Genomic DNA, 13,378 nt, shown 5'->3' with positions numbered 1-13,378 from the left:
ATGGATGAGGTGGTAGAAGGCGGCTTCCCATGATTTGCACAGATGCCCACGCCAACGCAGGAGGGTTGTGTGTGCATGTGCCCACACCATCTCAGAACTGTACTACTACACCATTAAAGCAAGGCCGTGTTGGGAAATTCAGGACAGGCAGAAGAGAGTTGATCTGCGGAACTCACTGCCACAGGAGGCAGGGATGGTAAGCAACTTGGATGGCTTTGAAAGAGGGTTGGACAAATTTGAAGGCTTCTGAATCCTAGTGCAATAAGACATGGGCCAGCAGCTGGACTTGCAGGAGGGTGGAGAAGAGGCTGACCAGGACTGCCCTCCTGCTGCTGCCAGTCTCCTCTGGAGTAAGCATGAGGGAGGCAATCTGCCTGTCATCTTTCTCTCCTCTCTGTGCTTCTTTATTTAGTCCAAGATCCTTGCAGCGCAGCGAGACCAGGGCCAGAAAATGGGGAGCTCTTGTTTTGCTTTGTATTTATGTAATTAAGCTAGATCATTTTGTGATATTGAATTTATTCTGTGTTCACCAAATCGCTGCTTTTTGTCATTTCTGAATTTACAGGCCTGCTCTGTATTTTGAATATTTTGCATTTCCGATGCTCCGCATTTCGGCATTTTGGATGTTTGCCGCAAGCCAATTTTGGCGGAGCTTGTTGCGCAAAAGCAGCATGTGAGGAAACTCGATCCGTCAATCAGTCCATCCCAGAAGGGGAGAGTTGCTCTTGCACTCGGGTCCTGCTGGGGGGGGGCTTCCCCTATGGTTGGCCACTGTGAGAACAGGAGGCTGGGCCAGGTGAGACATTGCCTGATTGAGCAGGTGTCCTTCTTCTGCTCTGATATTCAGTCCTGGGAAGGAAGCCAGCCAAATTCTCGTCCGCAGATATCTCCGAAGGACAGAGGGGTCTGGGGACTGTCGATTTGTCATTCTCGGTCCGGCAGCAAGCCGCATGGCACGTTCCCGACACGAGGAGCCATTATTGCTTTTAATAAAACATACTTTATTTTAAGTGGCTGTTATTGCATTCATTAGTCTTGCTCGTTTCTTACCTCACTGCTCCGTGACAGCTGAACCTGGCGGCTAGCAGGGAGGGGGGAGGCTTCTTTGAAGCGGCCAGGGGGCAAAAGCCAAAGGGCGGCTCACACAAGGACACCGGGGGAAAGTGCGGACAGATGACCTCAGGGTGGCTTGATTGTGAGCTGCGGCGGGAAAGTCTTTGTCGACTCAGAACTAGAGCACAGATATGGTGTAGAATTAGGGCTTAAAACACCCACTGAGGGGGTTGGAAGATTCAGGACAGATGGATGCATAGTTCAACTGTGGAACTCCCTGCCACTGGAGGCTGCAGTGGTCAGCGACCTGGATGGGTTTAAAAGGGGATTTGACACATTCATGGAGGAGACGACTATTAATGGGTACTAATCAGGATGGCTTTGCACTGCCTTCGCGGTCAGAGGAAGCAATGTTTCTCAAAGACCACTTGCTGGAAGCCAAAGAATGCAGGAGTGCTGCTGCTCTTGGGTCTAGATTCCAGTTTCCTCAACCAGCCTCTGCTTGTCCACTGTGAAAACTGGGTGCTCCATTAAATGGGTTGCTGGTCACACCCATCAGGCTCCTCTTATGAGGCAATAATGTCCTCTTAACTGCTGCAGCTCACAGAAACACCACACGATTCCTCTTGTTGTTGTTGTTGTTTAGTCGTTTAGTCAGTTTAGTCGTGTCCGCCTCTTCGTGACCCCCTGGACCAGAGCAGGCCAGGCCCTCCTGTCTTCCACTGCCTCCCTCATGCTGGTCGCTTCGAGAACACTGTCCCACCATCTCCTCCTCTGTCATCCCCTTCTCCTTGTGCCCTCCATCTTTCCCAACATCAGGGTCTTTTCCAGGGAGTCTTCTCTTCTCATGAGGTGGCCAAAGTCTTGGAGCCTCAGCTTCAGGATCTGTCCTTCCCGTGAGCACTCAGGGCTGATTTTCTTCAGAATGGAGAGGCTGGATCTTCTTGCAGTCCATGGGACTCTCAAGAGTCTCCTCCAGCTCCATAACTCAAAAGCATCGATTCTTCGGCCATCAGCCTTCTTGATGGTCCATCCATCACTACTGGGAAAACCAGAGCTTTTACTATATGGAACTATGTTTGCAAGGTGATTCCTCTACAGGTGGGCAAAGTGCCCATCACTGTCCCTGGCCTGGGAGGTTCTATAAGTACACAAGCCGGGACTGCTGAATCTTCCCATCCGCCCATCTAGTCCAGCCTTCTGTCCTCACCGTGGTCAAATGCCCCTAAGATAAACTGCCTCTGGACCTGGAGGCCCCATTATTAGAGCCCGGCTGCTGAAACAGGCCAAAGGGGCTCCGTCTAGTTCAGTGTCCGGTTCTTACAGTGGCCAACCAGTTTGGGAGCCAGTATTTAAGAGCCCTCTCGCCTCCGGCCATTTCAAGCAACTGCTGTTAAGAGATGTCGCTGCCTCCGAACGTGGTCCTGTGAGATGCTCAGCTTGCCACAAACGTGGTTGCTGCCCACCCGTCTCCCACGTGGCTGTGTGAACAGGCCCTCGTCTGCCGGCTCATCTTCCGTAGAGCGAACCTTTCCGACATCTCTCTTTCCTCCCCTCCCATCTTCCCTCGAGCAAATTATTCCTGCCTCACCTGTTAACTTAGTTCAACTGACACAGCTAATTGTCTAAAAATAACCCTCTGCTGGTCCCAGATCCGTGTGAAGGAGGCAAGACAGGGAAGGCGAGGGAGCCTAGGAGGTCCAGGGTTCCCCAGCGCAAAGTGTGGGAATGTGAGCCTGGCATTCTGGAGCAGCTTTGCTCGAGGACAAAACCAGCAAAACGGGTCGAGGAGTTGATGTTGCTTTTTCGGACAGCTCCTTTGCCAGGAGACCGTGTGGTCCATCTGCCGTCTGCGCAAGAAGCCCGTTCCTCCGTGAAAGGGGGTGTGAGGTCTCCTGAGGGCCAAATGTGCTTCTTTCTAAACTATATCAAGGGCTAGCTATCGACCAAAACACAGGCCTTTTTCCTTCGTCACGCTTTTTAAAGTGTGGTCTATTTCAAAGAATCCCAAAATTGCAGAGCTGGAAGGGGTCTCCAAGTGTCATCTAGTCCAGCCCTCTGCAATGCAGCAATCCCAGCCGGGTGTTTAGCAGGAATCTCCTTCCTTGCATTTTGAATCCCCTTGCTTGGCTTGCTGGAGCAGCAGAAAACAAGCTGGCTCCATCTTCTGTGATTTAGCCTGAAAGAGAAAGCTCATTTCTGGCGAGAAGGCAGCCCCCCTACTTGGCTGTTAATTGATTGACCAATGAATTAAAAAGTTAATTACATGTGCTGGGCAGTGGGAGAACACAAGGGCCGTGGCTGAACAGTTTCCTCTTCTTGCCTTCCACCTGCACTACAAAAGCCAGGAGGATCATAAGAAGAAATATCCTAAGTCACTGGTCCCACCCAGCTCAGTACTGTCAACACTGAACGGCAGTAGCTCTTCGGGATTTGGGGCTCAGGGGTCTCTCCTAGTCCTACCTGGAGGTGTTGCCTGGGATCAAACCTGCGACCTTCTGCACGCCAAGCAGATGCTCTGACGACCGAGCTGCAGCCCTTCCCTTTATGCTAAAGTAAGATTCCAGTCCTCATGGTGTGCAAGAAAAGGCTGCTTTAAACAGAAAAGCAGGAAGGTGCCATCTAGTGATTCTGGCCATCCCTGGCTGGCAGAGGCTGTCCAGGATTTCAGACATTTAAAGAATCCCAGGAGTTTATCCCTTGCAGAGCAGTCGTTCCCAGCATCCCGAAAAACTACTTCTCAAGATCCTTCGGGGGGGGGGGGTGTTAAGGAGAATGGGATTTGCTGTGCATTTTTTGACATGGGGTTTTTCCTTTGGCCGTAGCTCTCTCGTGTGATTGGCTGACTGTGAGTCATATGGGAAAGGCATTCCATTCCGTTGTGACTGTTATTCCAGCAACTGTCGTTTTTTAACTGCCTTTTCTGCTCTTTTCTCTGTGTGTGGGAGGGAGAATGGCTGTGAGAGAGAGAGGTTTCTTCAGGATCCTGAGTGACTGTCAGTGTGATCTGCCTGAAGTGACACAGACAGAGGAAGATCCCGAAATGTTAATAGGGAGAATCCTATGCAGGAACAAAGTGAATAAGCATGAGATTGTAGGTATATTCTCAGTTATATGTTTATGAAAGGAAAGAATATGAGTCTGGACATTGCATATCATATATATGTGTGTGTAAAGCTCCTTGACATGACATGGGTCACACACACACACACACACACACACACACAAAAGGGGAGCCAAGGGCTTTCAATGCAGTGTGTGAAAGGAAAAGGTAAAGGGACCCCTGACCATTAGGTCCAGTCGTGACCAATTCTGGAGTTGCAGGGCTCATCTCGTTTTACTGGCCGAGGGAGCCGGCGTACAGCTTCTGGGTCATGTGGCCAGCAGGACTAAGCCACTTCTGGCGAACCAGAGCAGCGCACGGAAATGCCATTTACCTTCCCGCTGGAGCGGTACCTATTTATCTACTTGCACCAGCAGGACTAAGCCACTTCTGGCGAACCAGAGCAGCGCACGGAAATGCCATTTACCTTCCCGCTGGAGCGGTACCTATTTATCTACTTGCACTTTGACGTGCTTTTGAACTGCTAGGTTGGCAGGAGCAGGGCCCGAGCAACGGGAGCTCACCCCGTCGTGGGGATTCGAACCGCCGACCTTCTGACAGGCAAGCCCTAGGCTGTGTGGTTTAACCCACAGCGCCACCCGCGTCCCTTAGTGTGTGAAAAGGGTGACCCAAATGATCAGAGGAATGGAGCCCCTCTCCTATGAGGAAAGATAGCAAAACTTGGGACTTTTTGGTTTGGAGAAGAGGCATGATAAAAGTTTATAAAATTGTGCCTGGCATGGAGGAAGGGGACAGAGAGAAGTTTTCCTCCCTCTCTCCTAACACTTGAACTGGTGGACATCCATGGAAGCTGGATGTTGGCAGATTCCAGATGGACCAAAGAAAGTCCCCTTTTTCACGCAGCACAGGGTTAGACTGCGGAACTCCCTCCCACTGGAGGCACCAACCTGGGTGGCTTTAACAGAGGACCAGGCAGATTCACAGAGGAGGCGGAGGGGGCTGCCAGCCACAAGGGCTCTCTGGGTCCCTCCAGAGCGTCCCAGGAACTCTAGCCCACCCCTCACAGAGCCGCGACCCCCGGCATCCCTGGCAAACTACGCTTCCCAGGATCCTTCGGGGGGGGAGAGGGGAGCCGCGCGCTCTCGGGGTGGGGCGTGCGGACGCGAGCGAAGACTCCTATTTGCTGCTTTCCGCCAGAGGCCGCCATGCCCCCCTCTGGCCGCCAGAGAGCAGCCGTGAGCTTCCAGAGACCCCCTGCGCGTTCCTAACTTCCAGATCAAAGGGAAGGTCAAAGTTTTTGCCCCGTCCAGGGTGGTTTAGCCTAGTGGGCAGGCGGGGGGGGGGTCGCAGGAGGAGGATTAATCCCCTCTCTGCTCCCCCCTCCCTGCCTCTTCCAAGCCCCTTCCTGGGGATTTGGCGGGGGGCGGGGGGGATGCAGCCGCGTTGCCATGGAGACCACCGCCTGGGGCAAAGCAAACTAGAGGAGAAATCCAGAATTCTCCCCGCCACCCGCCAGCCAAGAGCCGGGGAAGCGAGGCGAGGAGACGGGGCAGGAGGGGGTCAGGCGCTTCAGAGAAGACGTCCCTTTCTTTGATGTTTCCTCTTGGGGGGGGGCGGTTTGCGGAAAATAGCGGGTGGGAGCCCGGAGGAACGTGGCACAGTGGCGCCTAGTGGTTAGAGCGCCGGGCTGGGACCCAGGAGTCCGGGGTTCAAATCCTCACTCGCCATGGGTGAAGCTGGGGCAGGTCACTGCCTCTCAGCCTGACTTCGGGGTGGGGGGGGGGGTTATGGGGATCAGATGGGGAGAACCTCGCCTGGCACCTTGCGCTTCTTGGAGGAAATTACATGCCAACCAGCTGGGCGGGGGGGCGGGCAGAACTTTGGGGTGGAAACACAGGGAAGGGCAGATGCAGGAATCTTGTTGTGTGGTGGGGGGTTTTGTGGGGAGGGGGCCTCCACTAGTGGGCAGATTCCCTGTGGGAACAGAGCTGACTGGCCTGCTGGCCCTCTGCCAACATCAAGGCCCCGTTGGCACGGCTCAGATCTGTGGTGGCTTGTTGTACTGAACACCACAACCTGTGTATGGGTGTGTGCGAGGGGGGGGGTGTCTTTCCACTCAAGGCCTGACTTGGGGGCGGCTCCCAGCAAAAAATACTGAAAACACAATACAACATCACACACTAAAAACATCCCTGAGCCTTCGGGTGTCTTTTTAAAATGATGTAACTCTTTATCTCCTCGACATCTGGCTGCCAAGAAGGCCCTCTGCCTGGTTCACTGTAACTTCACCCAGTCGAAGACCCTCGAAGGAAGACCTCAGGGTCCAGGCAGAACGATGGGGGGGGATGCTCCTTCAGGGAGACCCACCTTTGGATTAGATTGCCCAGGTAAGAAGGGGGCCACAGGCTCTGTCTCTCTCTCTCTCTCTGCTATCTCTCCTGCAAGGAGAGAAGGGGTGGGACTTAAAATCTGGCCCTTTCCTCTCCCAGATGTGGGGACTCTGCACAGGCTTAATAATAATAATAATAATAATAATACTTTATTATTTATACCTTGTCCATTTGGCTGGGCTTCCCCAGCCACTCTGGGCGGCTTCCAACAAAATATTAAAATACTGTAATGCATCAAACATTAAAAGCTTCCCTAAACAGGGCTGCCTTCAGATGTCTTCTAAAAGTCTGGTAGTTGTTCTTCTCTTTGACATCTGGTGGGAGGGCGTTCCACAGGGCGGGCGCCACCACCAAGAAGGCCCTCTGCCTGGTTCCCTCTACAGTAGTACCTCGTGTTAAGTACTTAATTCGTTCTGGAAGTCCGTTCTTAACCTGAAGCACCACTTTAGCTAATGGGGCCTCCCGCTGCCACCACACCTCCGGAGCACGATTTCTGTTCTCATCCTGAACTATTTCTGGGTTAGCGGAGTCTGTAACCTGAAGTGCATGTAACCCGAGGTACCACTGTAACTTGACTTCTTGCAGCGAGGGAACTGCCAGAAGGCCCTCGGAGCTGGACCTCCGTGTCCGGGCAGAAAGATGGGGGTGGAGATGCTCCTTCAGGTCTACTGGACAATGATGCTGTCTCCATGCGCATCCCAGTCACCCTCCAGTTGCCTCCAGGAGCTGCACAGTTCAGAGGGCATCTGGTCCCAGAACCAGGGAAGCCCCTTTGAGGTGAAAACCCAGCAGCAAAGTACCTGAGAGGTTGTGCAGGAACCCCTCTGGGAGGTCAGAGAGTGTGCGTGAGAACTGCCTTTGCAAGGAGGAAAATAAACTTTGACTTGCCTTCAGCTTGAGGAAACCTTTGTCTGCGCTGAATGTCTTAATTCTCTGCCTCCTTCGGCCTCTGGAGGTGATTCAGAGATGCCTGGAGAGTCGTCAAGAGACGCCCATCATCACTAAACTTCTCAGACAGATTTCGGCAACCCAGATGGCGCCTGGACACCCGTCCCCAAATGATCTGGGGAGCTCCTGTCTGAAAGCAACACAGGGCTTGAGAACCAGATCCCAGGCGTTTTTTAAATGTGTAGGGGGAGGCGACTTACTCCCAGGAAACTCAGGAATGTAACCATGGTTTCTCCCTTCCCCCCCCTCAAAAAAAGCTCACAAACCTTCTGATCAAGTCACATCAAGGAGCTTTACTCTCAAGTAAATGGGCCTAGGAACCTGGACTTGAACCCCTATGTCTGGTTGCCACCCGCTCCAAGCAAGACAGTGCAGTTTAGTGGTTAGGGTGTTGAACTAAGATCTGGGAGGGACCCGGCTCCCAACGGCCATGAAGCTCCCTGTGGTGACTTTGGACCAGTCCCACCTACTGCACAGGGCTGTTGAGAGGATGAAATGGGTGAGGAGAGAAGTCTGTAGGCCACCTTGAGCTGCTTGGAGGAGAAAGGTGGAGTAGTCAGGTAATAAACGAACATCAAGAAGGTACTTTGCTGTTAAGTTCTTCTTTGGCGATCCCTCGTAGCCGAGTAAGATTGTCTTCCATAAACACGGTTTTAACAATGAGTCCGTAAGTGACTGCAGAGGCCAATTCTGGATCCAAATGGGCCAGGAAGGCAAACCTGGACCCTTGAAACGTAGGCCTGGTTTTCCTGCTTTGCCAGGATTCCTTCCTGCCAGTCATCCGACTGATCCTCAGCTGATCTGCACAGGGAGCGCATTGTGCGCAGAGAATTGGACATGCCCCACGCTCCCTGCTGGAGAACATTCAGGCTTACTCAGGAGTAGCTGCCGCTGAGATCCATGGGATTTCCTCCCACCCAGGAAGGCAGCTTCCCAGGCTCCTCTTCAAACCAGCCCTTTACTTAGAACCATGAGGACTAGAATTTTACTCTATTTCTTTGGAAGAAAGGTGCAGCTCAGCAGGCAGAGTATCTGCTTCCCAGGGAGAAAGCCCCAGCTTCCAAGTAGGGAAGGACCATCAGCGCCACCTGGAACCCAGGCCAGCGGCTGCCGGCCCAAGTCGACCACCCCAGAGGCGGAATTCATCATCCCTCAGCTCCTTTGCCATCCAGCCACAGGGCATTTCGAGTGAGGCTGGCCTCTTCACTTCCGTCATTCTCACATCTGGAAGGCGCCGGGTTGGAGAACGCCGCCGTCCCCACCAGCCCCATCTGTAAGGCCTCCGCCTGAGGAGCCTTTAAAGATAAAGGTAAAGGGACCCCTGACCATTAGGTCCAGTCGTGGCTGACTCTGGAGTTGCGGCGCTCATCTCGCTTTATTGGCTGAGGGAGCCGGCGTACAGCTTCCGGGTCATGTGGCCAGCATGACTAAGCCGCTTCTGGCGAACCAGAGCAGCGCACATAAAGGCCATTGACCTTCCCACCAGAGCGGTACCTATTTATCTACTTGCACTTTGACGTGCTTTCGAACTGCTAGGTTGGCAGGAGCAGGGACCGAGCAACGGGAGCTCACTCCGTCACGGGGATTTGAACCGCCGACCTTCTGATCGGCAAGTCCTAGGCTCAGTGGTTTAACCCACAGCGCCACCCGCGTCCCTATGAGGAGCCTTTACACGGGAGTAAATCCGGATCGGGGCCTGCCCTGCCGAGCCGCGTCCACACGTGCCAGAACTTTGCCCAAGTTGGCTGGAGCAGCGGGTTGCGCCTCGGCGCCTCCTCCGCCCGCTCCTCCCCCGGAGGCCAATCCGGAGCGCCTCTCTCCCTTCCCCCGGCGCTGCCTGCTTCGCTCTCTTCTCCTCCTCCTCCTCCCCCCTCCATCCCAAAGTGGTTCCCGGCGCGCTCCTTCTTCCCTCCCTCCCTCCCTCTCTCTCTGCCTCCCTCCCTCTCTCCTCCTCCTTCCTCCGCCTTTTGTGCTACCAGGAGAGGCGCCGGAGCCGGAGCGGAGCGGGTCCCCCGCCGGACTTGCTGGTGGCGGCGGCGGCGGCGGAGCTGCTGGGCGGACGACGGAGCCCCGAGCGAGCGACGGACCCCGGCCGGCCCTCCGGGAGCGATGCTGGTCCTGGCCGTGCTGTGGGTCTTCACGGGAGCCGACGCCGCTTTCGCCCAAGGTAAATCCGGAGCCGGATTCGCAGCGGAGAGAGACTTTTCTCTCGCTTGTTTTGCGCCTCGACGGCAGCGCAGGACCGAGGCTGGCTTGTTCCGTTCGTGGCGCGCCGGGGAGAGGCGAGGTTTTTCGCTCCCCTCCTGGGGAGAAAAACTTGGAGGGGGGGGAGAGATTTGGGAAAAGTGTGGAGCGGATCCCAGGACCCCCCCCCTCCCAGAAAGGAGAGAGGCGTTCCCACGGGTGGTTGTTTTTTTTGGGGGGGAGGTCTGGGTTTGCAATGCTAATCGTGGAAAGGGGGTGCAGTCGGACTGAAATGGGGGGATGAGCGTCGTTGCTTCCGAGGAGGGGAGTTGGGGGGGGGGGGCGGAAGGAAGGAATGAGAGTCGCTCCTGGCCCCGCTTCGGATTTGCAACGGGTGTAAACAGGAGGGGAAACTCCGATGAAGCTGATGGTTTTTTGGGCGGAGAGGTATTTTAAAAACGGGGGCCCCGATTCTGCGGCCGGGGCGGGAGCGAAACGAGCGTTAATGGATCCGGGGGAAAAGAGGATCGGGCCTGTTTGGAGGGCGAGGGCGAAGTTAACTGGATGAAGCCCCCCACTCCCCCCCCAAAAAAAAAAGTAGGATCGGGATCAGAGCGGTGGATCGGTCCTCTAGGCTCGTGCATCGTGGGCGAGGAAGGCGGCGGATCCAGCCACGTTTTCTTCCGATCCTCCTCGCTCCCTGCTTTGTGGGCTTCGCTCCCAGGCAATCCGCAGCCTTAGAAAGACCGCGTTACTCGCGAGGAAGGAGCCTTGAACTCTGTGCGATTGCGGGGCGGTGGAGGAGATCCTGACTCGCGAGTAACCTCCATCCGGAAAGGGAGACAAGCCAGCAGCCCTCGCCACCCCCCAAAACAAAGCCCATCTCCCTTCTTCCATCTCACACCCGCCCCACATTTGGAAGCCAAACTCTGGGGGGTTTTTTGGCTGATGTGGGGAAAAAGTTCAGGCCGAAAGGGCTTTAAAGGGTTTCATTTGCGGGGGGGGGGGGGCAGAGAGAGAGAGATGGAAAAAGTGAAAGTGATTCGATCAGGGTGCGCGCGGGGGGGGGCGATGTTTGAGGGATCCCAGTGGGAGGAGGCGGAGGGAAATGTGTTTTTTCCCCTCCCCTTTTCATTTTTGGAGCCTCCAGGAAAGTTAAAAACATGTCGGGGGGAGGAGATGTGAAGCGGGGGGGGAGGAGAGGGGGAGGGGGAATAGGTTAGGATGGGGGGATTTCCCAGGCACCCAAACCTCTCCCCCCCCCCCCGCCACTGCCTCCCAATCCAGCCGGAGGGGGAGAATTCTTTCCGAGGCGCACGCCGGAAAAGATTTGGTCCTGGGGGGCGCTGTTGGTGTGGAAGATGGACTTGTGGCTCGTTGCAAGCGAGGATGGAGCTGGTCGTGGCCCAAACTTGGGGGGCGGGTGGGGGGCTGGAGAAGAGAGAAAATGAGGGAGGGGGTGTGAGAGCGCCTGGTGCCGGTTTGGGGGTCGGGGGGCGCTGGGGGGGGGGCAGTTGAATCAGCGCTGATGGCCGTCCCTCCGCCGTCTTCTCTGCAGATTCGGGGTGGGGGGCTGAGCGCCTCGCCGCCCCCAGCCTGGTGGGATGCGGTTGCCAAGGGCTTGTTGAGGGGGGAGCTTTGCCACTCCCCACAACTCCTGGGGATGGAAGGGGGGGCGTTGTAGTTCATCAGCATTGGGGGGGCGCGGGTTCCCCACCCCCTTTACCCGCCTCATCTATTGCCTTGATATCCCTCCTTTTGTTCTCTGAGCTGAGCATGCCTGGGTCTCCCCCCTCCTCATTTAACCCCCACAACAACCTTGCCAGGTAGGTCAGTCTGAGAAGGATAGAGACTGGGCCCAAATTTGCACCCAGGGCCAAATGGGAAGATGTCTTAGAAGGGACCACGAGGGTCATCTAGACCAACCCGCTGCAGTGCAGGAATCTTTCCCCCAAGCTGGGACTCGAATCCAGAACCCTGAGAGTCTCATGCTCTACCAGCTGAGCTGTTATTCCTGGTTCAAACCCTGTTGTGTCTGATGCTCTAACCACTACACCACACTGCCCTCTATGTGTTGTGTGTACAAAAGCTCTGGGTCCTGTTCTGGAGTCTGTTGTGCTTGAACTGGGTGGGCAGCGGTGGGTGAAACCTTGAAAAGAAAGAGGGAAGGTGCTTGGCTTGCAGAAGGCCAGCAGAGTAGAGCTGAGCGGGGCAGGGGGTGTCTGCCTTGGGCCACTTCTGCTTCATACTAATAGAGCCTCCCCTTTCAGAGGCAGTCTACCCTGGGGCGCCACAAAGGCTGGCAGGATTGTGGGCAAGGCGGCTTCTGGCCGGGTGCGGATTTTTGTCTTTTTTTGGGGGGGGGGATATGTGGTGACATCCTTGACTTTAGGATAATGAGGGCTCTCTCTGGTCCCTGGAAGCCGTCTGTGAGAGGATCACGTGGTGCAGGGTTAACTTGTGGAACTCCCTGCTGCAGGAGGCAGTGGTGGCTTTGAAAGAGGACTGGATGAATTAATAGAGGAGGAAGGAGGCCTCTTGGGCTACTGTTTGCCCCAGTGGCTATTGTCTGCCTAAACAACTGGAGGCAGCAATGCTCCTGAATGCGCAGCAGTGGACAGGAGTCCTGAGTTCAGATTCTGCCTGCGGGTTTGCCAAAAGGGGCATTTGGTTGGCCCCTCCGAGGCCGGAGGGGTCATTGCCCTGACCCAGCAGGCTCTCTTTATGGTCTGTTACCCTCTTACTCTGTGTAGGCCCATTGGAATTAATGGACCTAATACAGCCATTTCCTTCAGTTCCATTGGATGGGGTCCAATGCTAGTCTTCCTCCCGAGTAAAGCCCATTGAATTGGAACACACGAATCACGAACTTGGCTCCACTGATTTCAGTGGGTCTACTCTTGAGCAGAACTGAGCTGGTTGGCTGTGAAAGGGGCTCCCAGGGGAGGCGGTGGACTCTCCTTCACTGGAGGTTTTTAAAGAGGCTGGATTGCAAGGGGCTGGACTAGAAGACCTTTGGGGGTCCCTTGCAACTCCACAATTCTCCTGGTAGGTCTACTCATGAGCATGGCTGGCACTGGAGGCAGACCTATTATTGCAATATTTCAAGCCCCTAGCTAAAAGGGAAAAAGGTGTCTTCAGATGGGGTGGGGGTCCCAATCTGTGTTTCTCTTTAAAATGCTATAATCTCTCCCCCCCCCCCAAAAAATCCTGTTTTGAAGAAAGCTCTGTGTGTGTGTGTGTTGGGGAGGGAGAGACTGAATTATTTTGTGTGTGTGTGTGTGTGTGTGTGTAGAAATCTCTGGGTCCTTCATTGGCTGAGATCCCACTCAATTTTTGCATGGGGGGGAGCTGAGTTGTCAAGCTCCTCCCCTCTGTGACCACATTCCTTATAATTAAAAAGAAGGGGGAGGGGGAGGAGCAGCCTCTTTGCATAGCCTGGAGGGGAAAAGGAGAGAAATTGGGATTTTCAAATGGGGGAGGGGGCAGGGGTGGGATTCGTAGAACCTCAGACTTGGAAGGGACACCCAGAGCCATCTAGTCCACCCCTCTGCAGTGCAGGGAGAGAGGGGGACCTCTCAAAGAGAGCCAAAATGGGTTTCTGCTCCTCTCTCCCCACTCACCCCCCCCCCTTCCCTGAGGCCTCCTCCCTCGGGTGGTTTTTCTGAGTTATTCTCGGGGGCTGAGCAGCACAGGAAAGAGAGCTTTCTATTTAAACCAATTTAAGGAGAGAAGGGTG

The 13,378-nt window shown here is 54.9% G+C and overlaps 1 protein-coding gene across 1 annotated transcript in view; it reads left to right on the top strand.

Annotated features, from left to right (window-relative positions):
- The first annotated feature begins 9,429 nt into the window (after positions 1-9,429).
- The window catches only part of KIRREL1 (kirre like nephrin family adhesion molecule 1), a 98,683-nt gene continuing 94,734 nt past the window's right edge, over positions 9,430-13,378 (top strand). The window contains exon 1 of the mRNA XM_083416541.1: positions 9,430-9,622. Coding sequence (XP_083272667.1) covers positions 9,565-9,622 — 58 coding nt within the window. The 5' untranslated portion in view covers positions 9,430-9,564. The remainder of the gene's footprint in view (positions 9,623-13,378) is intronic.

Source organism: Podarcis tiliguerta, assembly GCF_965153285.1.
Source record: "Podarcis tiliguerta genome assembly, chromosome: 16".
Taxonomy (NCBI): domain Eukaryota; kingdom Metazoa; phylum Chordata; class Lepidosauria; order Squamata; family Lacertidae; genus Podarcis; species Podarcis tiliguerta.
The sequence above is the reverse complement of the archived record's forward strand: the minus strand, read 5'-3'. Positions and strand labels throughout refer to the sequence as shown.